The sequence below is a fragment of the Camelus bactrianus genome, chromosome 13 (assembly GCF_048773025.1).
Source record: "Camelus bactrianus isolate YW-2024 breed Bactrian camel chromosome 13, ASM4877302v1, whole genome shotgun sequence".
Lineage (NCBI taxonomy): Eukaryota > Metazoa > Chordata > Mammalia > Artiodactyla > Camelidae > Camelus > Camelus bactrianus.
Window position 1 is genome coordinate 71,706,990 of NC_133551.1, and position 11,607 is coordinate 71,718,596.

Consider the following 11,607-nt stretch of genomic DNA (forward strand, 5'->3'; position numbering starts at 1 on the left):
TTCTAAATTCTTTGGCTTCATCTAATGTCAGTAAAGTTCTAGGCAGTGAGGAAAACACCAGTAAGTATGCCTGGGATGGCAACTCAGCATGAGTTATATGCAGGAGCTACCCAAGATACACATTCCACCCCCAGCCTGTGGCCAGGCCTCCAGAGGAAGCTGGCAGTACTGGAGGGCTGCCGGGGCAAGATGTCTGCAGCTCGTCCAGGGTTCTGTCCCATGACCCTCATTCTGTGAAGGTCTGGCTCCTGAAATGTCAACCCCTCTCTGTACTTCGGACAGAGCCACGCAAGTTGCACCTTCTGCAGTTCAGGGGCAGGACCTCCCACAAAGTCTGCCTTTTCCCCCAGAAAGCACAGAGCACAGGTTGGGCTGGGAACACCTTTTATTTGGCCACATGCAGCAGGGGTTGGATAAGAGCATTGCTGTCCTTCTAGTAGGAGGAAGAGGCAGGAACGAAGTCGGGTAGGGTGGGGAGGTCCTGGGAACGGCAGTTCCAAGGGTAGGGTGGGGGCTTGGAATGCTCTCCTGGGAGCCTGGCCTATGCCTGGAGGTGGACAGGTGGTCCTTGAAAATTCTCCATCCCACTCATCCAGGGTTCACACATCCCAGCTCTCAGGGCCCAATCCTGCCCCCCACCTGCCTGGGTTACCGTGTGCAGGATTGTAGGAGGGTCTTTTGGAGAGCCCTGTCTCCAGTAACCATGTGGCTTCTGGGGTTTCATTTGAGTGAAGACCATCCAGACTTGGCCAGGACCCCACCCCACCCTGGGCCTGCCTATCTCAGACCAGGCCTGAGCCTCTGGGCCAAAGCCACCTCTCTGAGCAGGTAGGCAGAGCAAAAGAGCTCAAGAAAGGCAGAGAATGGGGCAGAGGACAGGCCAGCAGGGCCCTCCTTCCACGCCCAGATTTGTCTGAGCTACGCGTCACCTCCCAGTATCTGGACTACGTGGGGCAGCCACAGGCTTGCCAGGTGTCCTGACTATCCCTGCTCTGAGGGCCCTCAAAGAAGACAAGGAGAAAGGGTCCAGGAGGGGAAGGTAGAAACACAGATCTAGGATGACAGCAGAGCTCGGAGACCCACCCTCAGAGGAGTCTGGGGGAGGAGACTGGGGAACACCCTGCACCTCCCTAACTTCAGGGGCCCCATCATTCAGGTTGAGACCCTAGGCGGACACCTAGCTACCCATAACAGGTGAAGGCTGCACAAACTAAGAGGCTCCACAAAGAGGCAACTGGGGGACAAGGATGAACCAGGGAGCCTGGTCTCCACTTCCCCTTCCCAAGCCCAGCCTTTCTCTGACAGCAGTTTACCAGTTGGGGTTGGGTGGCTGGGGGCTCGGGGGTGTCATGGCAGCGGGGGCCCGATGGTGATGCTGCTGTTGGTGACCCTCGGGCCGTACCAGCCGGCCCAGTAGTGAGTGTCCACGCCGCCGTGCTGAAACCAGATGTAGCGGACGCCGGGCGGATAGTTGGAGAACGTGTGGGAGACCTGGGGGTGGGGGCAGGTGGAGGGAAGGAGAGAGGTCAGGAGAGTTAATCCTGAGGATGGCACTCCCTGAGCCGGTGAGGGGGCAAGGATGGGCTGAGGTCTTAGTGCTGGATCCAGAGTCAGCAGAACAGAATTCTAGTCGTAACTCTGATTTTGGGCATACCACCTCCCCTGTCTATGCCTCACTTTCCTTATCTGTAAAATGGAGCTAAATCTTGCTGGGTCCACTCCACAGGAGTATCTCAGTGCAGCTCAAAGGAACTGAAAGGAACTTTGCAAGCTGCCAAAGGATATCCAATACAGTCATCACAGCATGTATGGTTTAAGTTAAAATTAATTAAGGGTAGACAAAATGAAAAATTCAGTTCCTCAGTCACACTAGGAACTGGCTCTTGACTTCTGTAACCGGATGGTGCAGACAGACCAATTCTATCACTGCAGAAAGTTCTGTTGGAAGAGCGCTGGTCTAGATCAGGAGTTGGAAAACTGGTCTAGGGGCCCACTGCCTGTTTTTGTAAATAAAGTTTTATTGGAATACAGCCATGTCCATTTAGTAAAGCTCCTTTCATAACACATCGGCAAAGCTGAAGAGTCGAGTGGTTGTGACAGAGACAGTACAGCCCGCAGAGCTTAAACTATTTATATCTGACCTTTCAAGGAAAAGTTTGCTGAACCCTGACCTAAATAATAGTAATAACTGATACTAGTAATTAATAATAGTCAACCTTTTTGAACATGGCTTTACCAGCATCATTCCACTGATGTCTTTAGAGCTCAGAACAGCCACAGCCCAGGTGAGAAGCAGCAGAGCTGAGGTCTGAACCCAGGCCTGTCTGACTGCGGCCACAGCCTTGGGCAGTGTGCCCCCTGCCCCCTTCCCAGCTCACACACCTCCCTCCACTTGGCGTCGCTCTTCTGCTGGATTGTTGCTGGGTCTGGCTGGAAGGTCCCCAGAGGCGCATGCGCTGACGACAGGAGCTGAACACACAGCTGGTACTTGGACCCGCAGTCTGGCCTGGCTGCGAACCTGCAGGCAGAGGGAGGGCCCATTAGGGCCTTGGAGATTGGGGGCAGGGTGGGGGTGGGGCACCTGAGTGGCAGGGCCCCCCCCCAGACCCTCGCCCCAGGCACTCACCAGTCCTTGACCTCGATGTCCGGCCGTGTGGTGTCCATCAGCTCCTCCCAATACCCTTCGGCCTTGAGGTCCACCACCTGGGACTTGAGGCAGGTGCTGGGGGTAGGCGGAGGGGTGGGAGGGGCTGGGGCTCGCCACTAGGGCACTGGGGAGCTAGGACTGACCCTCCCAGAGCAGGAGAGACCCCAATGTGCAGTGACTTGATCTTCCCCCAACCCCCCACCCCCACCCCAAGACCCCTTGGATCTTACTAATAAGAAGTCACGAAGTATTTCTTGACCTGGTCATTGGGGAATTCCTTCCTCTGGTCTCCAGCGAGATCTTCCACTTTCCACTCATCGCCTCCATTCACATCCAGGCTCCAGAATTCAAATCCCTCTGGTGGAAAAGCAGAGTTCACATTAAAGGGAAGTCCCCCAGTAGTCACCTCCCAGGTGACACCTCCCACCTCCCTTGCTCCTGGCACCTCTCCCTGGATTTCAGCAGCTGCCCTCAAGCCCCATGCTGGGGAACACTGCAGACCAACAGTGCTGACTGATTTCTCCTAGGAATTCCAAGACATGTGGTGATGTGAAGGACCAGACCACTTCTGTGATGGAGAATGCTCTGATACTGGCCAGACAGAACTGGGTCGAGTCCCTAGTCTACCAATACTGGGCTCTATGACTTTAGGCAAGCTGGTTTCTCTCTCTCAGACTTGGTTTTGTCCTCTCTAAACTGAGGTCAAGAACAGGGGCTGGCAATGTTTTTCCATAAAGGGCCAAAATATTCTAGGTTTTGTGGGTTACATATTGACTCCATCAGTTTTTTTTTAATAACCCTTTAAAACCACAAAAGCTATTCTTAGCCCCTGGGCCAGATTTGGTTTATGGACCGCAGTATGCCAACTGCTGGTCAAGAACATGGCTGTTGGGCAGTCGAGTGAGACAGGCATCTGGAAGCTCTGGACAGCTTAGAGCTGTTTCATTAACATTTTGCTCCAGCATTTGGCACCATAACAGAGAAGGAGGTTCTCATCCCATCCCAGTGTCTAGCTATTGAGTTACAATATAGCAAGGGAGAAAGGGGGCACTGGATGCCTGTATAAGTCTTGTTTTACCTGCTGTTGTAATGTGCTGGAAAGAAGACTGGATATCTTATTGTTTCATAAGCAAAGGCCCCTTTATCCTCTGGGACAGTCATAGTAGGCCTGGTCCTGGAGTCTGGGAACTAGGTCAACAAAATACGGCTCTGACTTCCTGGTCTTGTGTCTTGGGCACAATTAGTTACAACTGGCCAACACTCCCTCTGCTAGTAAAGGTCACTAGGAAAATCATCTTATGATTGAAATAAGAAATGCCACTCTTGGCCTCAGTTTGCCCATCTGAAAAATGGGTGCCTAACAGTACCTACCTCTTGGGGTTCTTGTGAGAAGATGAAAGCATTAAACCCCCTAAAGTGCCTGGCTCATAGTAAGTGCTTCATGGATATTAGCTGGTATCCTGACAGTGTGTGTGCTGGGAACACACCAGCCCCACTCTGCACCCCACCTTCAGCACATGGGTTATGCAGGAGGTTCCTGCGGAGGCTGCGGAGGAAGTAGAAGATCTTCCAGTCGGCCACAGGCTGGTCCCAGTCCTCGGTGATGAAGCCCTCACGCAGGCATTTGCGCTTCCAGAGGGTCACAAGGTCGATGAGGTCACGCCAGAGGCTGCAGACCAGGCGGCATCGCAGCAGCAACTGGCGGGCAGGCACGTGAGTGAACAACTCCAGCAGGATATTCTCAGGCAGCTCGTTGATGTTGCCCACCGCCATGGCTTCTGGTCACCCTCCTGTGGGTGTTGAAAAGCTACACTACAGACCTGGCCCTCTCCCCAGGACCCAGTATTCACAGCATCCCGTGGTGGTGGAGGTCCCCTCCCAGCTCTGCCACTATCTCAGGGCAGTCACTGGGCCTCTCTGAACCTCAGTTTCCTCCTCTGTAAAATGGGGCCAGGAACAGTACTGACCTCCTGCGGAGAGTTCAAGGACCTGAGACACCGCAGGAACTCAAAGATGAGCTCTGATCTTTTTTTTTTTAAGTTGGCACCTCATAATAGCCTCTAAGGGAGGCTAAGGAGCCAGGAGAGGTAGCAGGATCTGCTCAAGGTCACACAGACAGGAGCAGAGGGGAAAGGAGCCTGAGCATACTCTGATTGTAGAGCCAGCCTTTTTTAGTAGGCCAGGCTAGTCTTTAGAGTGGAAATAACAATTCGTAGGCCCTCTGATGCCCTCTCCATTCTCTCTCCTATCCTCAAAACGGAGGAGGGGGAGAATGGGGGTGAGGGTGGGAATAATTATAATTTTCTCCGACAGAGGTCCAAAGGGCTCAAGCGACTTTCTCAAGACCGCGGAGGAAATCTGCCTGGCCTGGACTAGAGAAGCGATGGTCGACGGGGAAAGGCCGTTCCTATACTCCCACCCCCAACCCCTGCGGCTGACTTCCAGCCCCAGGTGCCTCTGTGCGCCTTCGACTTCCCATCCTGCCTTGTGGCGCTCAAATGTCCTCCCAAATCGAGGCTCGGACCCCTGCGCATTGATGGCGAGCCCAGCTCGGGTTGCCGCCCTCGCCGCCGCTCGAGGCCGCGCGGCGCAGTTCTGTGGCCTGGGCCTTGTCCGCGCCGGGCCTCCTCCGGCGCACTGCAGCGGGGCCCTGAATCGCCGAGCCCACCCCGCTCGGCCCGGACCCCGGGGCTCCCCGCGCCTACTCCCGCGGGTCACCTGCGCTCGGCCGCTGCTGCGCGATCCCGCTCTGCCGCCGGGGATGAACCAGCCTCGGCCTGCCGTAGCCGGTGGATGCGGCCCCGCCCCAACCCGCAAGGCCCCGCCCCTGTCCTCTAGGCTCCGCCCCGGCCCCGCCTCCGCGGCCGGCTCTCATCTCCGAAGCGCGAGGGAGCACCCGACCTGGAACTCGCCCCCCATAGACGTAGGAAAATTACCTGGGGGGGCCGTTGCCGGGAGGAGCCTCTGTCCCCTCCCTCAGACTGGGCTGCACGCCCTGCACCCTCCGCATGACCCAGACTCTCCCTGCCCCCTCGCCGCCTCCTCCCAGCAGCCACCCCGGGAGGGGGCTGGGAGACGCCCCGAATCGGACTCCCGCCATTAAAAAAAGAAAACCCGACTCCTGACCTTTCCTGGCCTCCTGGGTCCGCTAAGGAACCGGGAGCCTCAGGCCTCCGGCCGATCGCTCGGGACTGCGGGGCGTCCGGGCGCGGGGCCAAAGGCGGGGCGGGGGCGGAGGCGGGGGCTTTTAAGAGGCGCTGCCGGCGGGGACCCGACCCAGAAGCGGGCAGCGCCAGGACTCGCCGCCGCCGCGGGACTCGGACAGCCCCGCAGCGCTCCGGCTCCTCCTCCTCTCGCGACCGCCCTCCGCAGCGATGGACGGAGACGGTGACCCAGGTAGCCGCCGCCACCGGATCCACTCGCTTAGCCCAGGAGGGGAGACCAGGGCAGGCGGGCGAGTGCTACAGAGTGGGAGCATCAGAGAGCGAGGGCGCCCCTCCAGACCTAGAGCGGCAAACTTTCACCCAAGCAAAGCCCTTGAGACAATCTCAAAAGGGCACAGTCCTCTGGTATCTTGGTATGCGGGAGGCCTGGAGAAATGACAGGCAGGGAGGGAGGACTCCTGGATCCCATTTACCCAGGAAACAGCATACCAATAATCCCATGTTCCCGCCTCGCAGCTTCCTGAGGGTCTGTCGGGCTGGGATCTGTGACCCATCTGGGATGGAAGAGGCCATAGCTCTTTTTCTTCCATCAGCTTCTTCCGTTTGCCAACTCTGGCCCGTGAGCTGCCTGAATCCTCATGGATTTCTTGGGATTACAGGCCTCTCCCCACCCCATCCCAGCCTTGCTCCTGGGATCCCTTGTCTGGAGAGACTGCCGTTCTTTTGTGGCTGGATGCCCAGTGGGGGACCAGGCCCATGGTGAGGGAGAGTAGCCCCCTGAGACTGCCCAGTCATCTTGTCTGGCACCAATCCCCCACCCCCAGAACTGCCTGCTGGGCCTGTAGGGGTTGCCTGCTGAGTCAGGGGGGAACAAGACCTGCCCACGGATTCCCCCACCCCTTCCTCATCAGGCCCATCTGAGAGTGGCCATTACCTGGGGAGGCAATGGTAAATACTGGTGCAGACTCAGGTAGCCAAGCCCCTCTCCCAGCCCTGAAAATCCTAGCTCCTTCAGCTCCTGCTCCCAATCCATGGCCCCCTTGCCACATCCTATGTAGGGCCCCAGAATGGGCTCCTGCTTCTTCCCAGGGCCCAGCTATTCCCCAGACTCCGGGGCCCAATCCAGGTGAGTGAATCAGCTTCAGAGGCAGCTTCCAGGGGCCAGGTAACTTTCCGAAGGCAACAATGTGGGGAGTTGTGTGTGCTTGAGAGGGGGTTGGGGGGTTGTAATCAGATCTGGGGCCCTGAGTGCCAGGCCTGGGGCCAGAAGAGGGGACTGGCCAAGGTGCACCTTTCGGGGGAGCATCAGGTGTCCACCAGGGCCAGGGCAGGGCAGGGGGAGGGGTGGAAAGGTGAGGACACTGGGCCCAGCTCCCCAGAGAGCTGTGGGCAGTGGGACAGGCAGGTGATGTGGCTTCAGGGCAGGCATTTTCCTCTCTGCCTTCCCACCATTGTGCAGTGTGACTTGGGAGAAGCCAGTAAGCCTCTCTGGGCCTCAGTTCCCTCCTTGCCAAAGTGGAAGGGTAAAGCCCTATATCATAAAGATGTGCTCCACCCCCCACACCACCAAAGGCCAATAATGAAGGGAACCGTGAGAGTAATATGATTCATTAAATACAACTACAGAGGACTCACAGTGTATCCTGGGCTCTGAAGAGGTAAACCCTGATTCCAATCTCAGGAGTCTGACTGGGGAGTGGGGGAAATGGATGTGAGGTGAAGAGCTGGCTGGCCAGGTCCTGGCAACACCCAGACTTGGGTCTAGGCCCTGCCTATTCCTCTCCTGGTGCCTGGCCTGTTTCCACCACCATCTTGGCTTTCCAGGGCCCAGCCCTTAGGAACTCCCCTGCCATCCAAGGTCTGAGAGCAGTGGCCTCCCCCATCACCCAGTGACTCCTCTTGTCCTCACTATCTCTCCCTCCTCCAGAGACACTGGGCATTGGGTATCTGCTTACTCAAGGCTTTGATGGCCCAGGTGCGGCCAGCCAGGATCCAGGAGACAGTCTAGCCCTGACATCTGTCCTTTCTCTTATAATTTGGAATGCTCTTACCCCCTCCTCAGAGGAGTTGAACATCAGCACTGTCTGAATGGCCTGGCACAGGGGTTACCCCCATTTTATAGATGAGGAAGCTGAGGGCCAGGGATAGGAAAAGGAGTGAAGAGACAGTCCTTCCCAAGCAAGTATTACATCTCCCTGTTTGATTTGTTTTCTTGTAACACGCCTCCCTCTGCCATCCTGAGGTCCCTGTTCTCCCTTCCCTTCAAGCCTCAGCTCCCCAAATCCCCTGCCCGAATACTAGCAGTGTGACCTCTGGCAAGTCACTCCACATCTCTCAGCCAGAGCATCTCTATCGGCAAAATCAAAATCATAACTCCTAACTCAACGAATTATTTTCTCAAAGCAGTGGTGGCCAGGGTGGCTCTGGAGACAGACTGCCTGGGTTCAAATCCAGCCTCCAACCACTCATTTGCTTATGATCCTGGGTTGTTTCACCTCTCTGTGCCTCAGTTTCCTCATCAATGAAATAGGGACAGTAACAGGGACAACCTTGTTTCAACAGTAAATAAAATTAAAATGCTGAGAACGGTGCCTAACACTCGCTAAGTACCCAACAAACATTAGCTGCTGACAGTGTGCCAGGCGGGATGCCAGACACTGGGGATGGAGCAGTGAGTTTCCCAGACCTGATTCCTGCTCTCATTCTCTCAGTCTAGTCTCGAGAAAGAAATATGTCTACAAAGCATCACACCCCTGGACAAAAGCTTGGAAAGCTGGAACTCAAGGCTGTGAGATGGCAGGATGTAATAGGGGAAGTCGAGGAGGGCTCCTCTGGGGAGGAGGCTACAGGAGCAGGGATCTGAGAGGGCGGTTGAGAGGGTTATGGGACTTCATGTGTTAATAATATCATCAGTTACTGCTATCGGCTCAGGAATAGAGTTTACTGGCCCTGCAGGGGAAACTGAGACCTCTAAGGCCGGTCTTCAGACTTGGGGCTGGTCTACGGACCTCGGACCTCGTCCCCTGGGCCTCCTCCACAGGGCCCCAGTCTCTGGTCAGAGAATCTCCGGCCCTAGCTGCGGACTGTTTGAGCGTGGGTCGGGGGCGGATGCCCAACACATCACGGTGGGTGCGTGGCGGGGGGTGAGTTTCAGCCGCTCCCCTGCCCCGCCTGCCCTCAGAGAGCGTGGGCCAGCCGGAGGAGGCAAGCCTGGAGGAGCAGCAGGAGGAGGCGTGCGCGGAGGAGGCAAGCGGCGGAGAGGAGCGGCCGGAGGAGGAAGAGGAGGAGGAGGCGGCGTACCTGGACGAGCTGCCCGAGCCGCTGCTGCTGCGTGTGCTGGCCGAGCTGCCCGCCGCGGAGCTGGTGCAGGCCTGCCGCCTAGTATGCCTGCGCTGGAAGGAGCTGGTGGACGGCGCCCCCCTGTGGCTGCTCAAGTGCCAGCAGGAGGGGCTGGTGCCCGAGGGTGGCGCGGAGGAGGAGCGCGACCACTGGCAGCAGTTCTACTTCCTGAGCAAGAGGCGGCGCAACCTGCTGCGCAACCCGTGCGGGGAAGGTGAGGGGTCACGCCCTGTTACCCTGGCCTGGGGAGCTCAGCTTCCCCTTCTGTACAGTGGGCCGGAACAAGGCCAGCCTGCTTTGAGGGGTGAATGAGATAAAGCGCTCGGCGCAGTGCCCGGCACAGAGAGCCCCAATGCGTACGGTAGTATTGTCTTCCCGTCCTGCTCCTGGGGGTCTCTTTCCCAGGTCCTTCCACCCTCAGGGAGCTGGGGCGCGACAGGTCTCACGGAGGACCCTCCTAGGACAGGGAGAGGATCCGGGGACAAATAGGAAGTGCTCACCATTCACTCCCACCACTATCTGCCCACCGCGACACCATTCAAGGACCACGTTTGCCCTCTCCTCCCCTCCCCCTACGATAGGGGCAACAGCCAGCGCTGCCACAACCTTGCAGAGACTGGGTGACCAGCGTAGGGCTGTCGTGTTCCCACAGAGGACTTGGAGGGCTGGTGCGATGTGGAGCACGGTGGAGACGGCTGGAGGGTGGAGGAGCTGCCCGGAGACTGTGGGGTGGAATTCATTCACGATGAGAGCGTCAAGAAATACTTCGCCTCCTCCTTTGAGTAAGGAGAAGGGGGATGGAATGGAAGGGGGGAGGGAGACCTCCACTGTCCACTCCGTCCTAACCCCCAATACCCTAGGTGGTGTCGCAAAGCTCAGGTCATTGACCTGCAGGCAGAGGGCTATTGGGAGGAGCTGCTGGACACCACTCAGCCGGCCATCGTGGTGAAGGACTGGTGAGCTGCCCAGGGGGAATGGGTACGGGGTTGGGGAGCAAACTGGAGATGGCTGCTCTGCTTCAGGGACCAATGCCTCGCAACTCCAGTGGATGTGGCCACGTGGGCCACGGGTTTTCAGAAGGTAGAAATCCACCTCCTCTTCTGAGTTTTAAAGGTTGGCAAGGTTGTTTTGTTTTGTTTTTTTAATATCCATCTTCAGTCCAAATAAAAAGTGTCTCTGCGGGTTAGCTTTGGTCCCAAAGTTGGGTCTGGCTCACTTGGGGTTTAGTCCTTGGATTTGGACCTTGGGCGAGTCACTTTTTCTCTCCGGTCTCGGTTTCCTTATCTGTAAAATGGGAACACTGGTAGTACCAGCCGGCAGGGTTAACTTCTGTCGAGGGCCTGTCCCATAGTACCCCCTTTGCATGGCCGAGGCCTACCCCAGGCTCTTGCTTCCTCCTTCGGGGCAGGTATTCGGGCCGCAGCGATGCCGGCTGCCTGTACGAGCTCACGGTGAAGCTGCTGTCGGAGCACGAGGACGTGCTGGCTGAGTTCAACAGCGGGCAGGTGGCAGTGCCGCGAGACAGCGAGGACGGCGGCTGGATCGAAGTGAGCTTGGGGCGAAGGGGCTGTGGGGCGGGGCCTGGGCGAAAGGGGCGGGGCTCGTGGAAACCCCGCCTACGGCTGGACCGGCTGAGAGGCGTGGTGGAAGAGACTCAGCGCTGAGAAATCGAGCCTGAGCCTCCCGCGCCTTCCCTATCCACCGCCCCCTCCCCCAGATCTCCCACACCTTCACCGACTATGGGCCTGGCGTCCGCTTCGTCCGCTTCGAGCACGGAGGACAGGACTGCGTCTACTGGAAGGGCTGGTTCGGGGCCCGGGTGACCAACAGCAGCGTGTGGGTGGAGCCCTGAGTGACCCCTCCTCTAGCCTCCCCCAGCTGCCCTGGAGGGGCAGAGCCCCGGGGGTGCATATATAGGCCTTGGTAGCATCCTCACCTTCCCGACCCCACGCACTTCTCTTCTGTCCCAAACTCCAAGCCCACCCCCCACGAAAGGGAGACAGGGTTTGTTGGCGCATATTTGCATCTAGAAGATAAGATGGGTGAGGGCCTGGGCTGAGCCCACCGCTGAATCCCCCGAACCTAGCACAGTGCCTGCCACAAAGCGGGTGCTCAATAAATATTATTTGTCCAAGGAAGGAATGAATGAACAAACGGACGAATGAACTCTCCTCCCTTTGAATTTGTCTCTGTCTCCTGAGGGCCCCTTGCCCAGCCTGGAAAAATACTTGGTGGGGCTCCAGCTGCTCTGGTTTCCCCAGGCCCTTGGGCCGGTGTGGAGCCAGCCAGGCCTGGGCCGGCCGGACAAAGGCTGGAATTGTGAGACCAAGGAGCGGGGAGCTGGGCCTGGCGCCTGCCTGACACCCAAGCTGACCAGAGGCCAGAACGGGGTGTGTGTGTGGGGCTGCCCTCCTGGCCTCTCTTGATTTCCCCTCCCCATTCTTTTCTGAAGGTAGG

The 11,607-nt window shown here is 57.6% G+C and overlaps 2 protein-coding genes across 7 annotated transcripts; one reads left to right on the forward strand and one right to left on the reverse strand.

The window, feature by feature from the left end:
- Positions 1 to 294: 294 nt before the first annotated feature.
- On the reverse strand, positions 295 to 5,913 carry LOC105070971 (F-box only protein 44). 6 transcript variants are annotated; one of them, XM_074377424.1, is made up of 7 exons: positions 5,774 to 5,913; positions 4,156 to 4,437; positions 2,907 to 3,004; positions 2,627 to 2,722; positions 2,383 to 2,518; positions 1,314 to 1,491; positions 295 to 547 (listed from the first exon to the last, which is right to left on the reverse strand). In XM_074377424.1, exons 2-7 carry the CDS (start codon positions 4,418 to 4,420, stop codon positions 310 to 312), a joined length of 1,011 nt encoding a protein of 336 aa, XP_074233525.1. In that variant the 5' UTR covers positions 4,421 to 4,437; positions 5,774 to 5,913; the 3' UTR covers positions 295 to 309. The 6 variants fall into 6 exon arrangements, with proteins under 6 accessions (XP_074233525.1, XP_074233524.1, XP_074233526.1 ...); XM_074377423.1 differs by lacking the exon at positions 5,774 to 5,913 and adding an exon at positions 5,366 to 5,519; XM_074377428.1 differs by lacking the exon at positions 5,774 to 5,913 and adding an exon at positions 5,366 to 5,519 and having other exon boundaries at positions 368 to 547; positions 2,878 to 3,004.
- Positions 5,911 to 11,321, forward strand: FBXO2 (F-box protein 2). The gene is made up of 6 exons (XM_074377429.1): positions 5,911 to 6,043; positions 8,993 to 9,364; positions 9,803 to 9,932; positions 10,011 to 10,106; positions 10,559 to 10,697; positions 10,868 to 11,321. Exons 1-6 carry the CDS (start codon positions 6,022 to 6,024, stop codon positions 11,000 to 11,002), a joined length of 894 nt encoding a protein of 297 aa, XP_074233530.1. The 5' UTR covers positions 5,911 to 6,021; the 3' UTR covers positions 11,003 to 11,321.
- Positions 11,322 to 11,607: the final 286 nt, after the last annotated feature.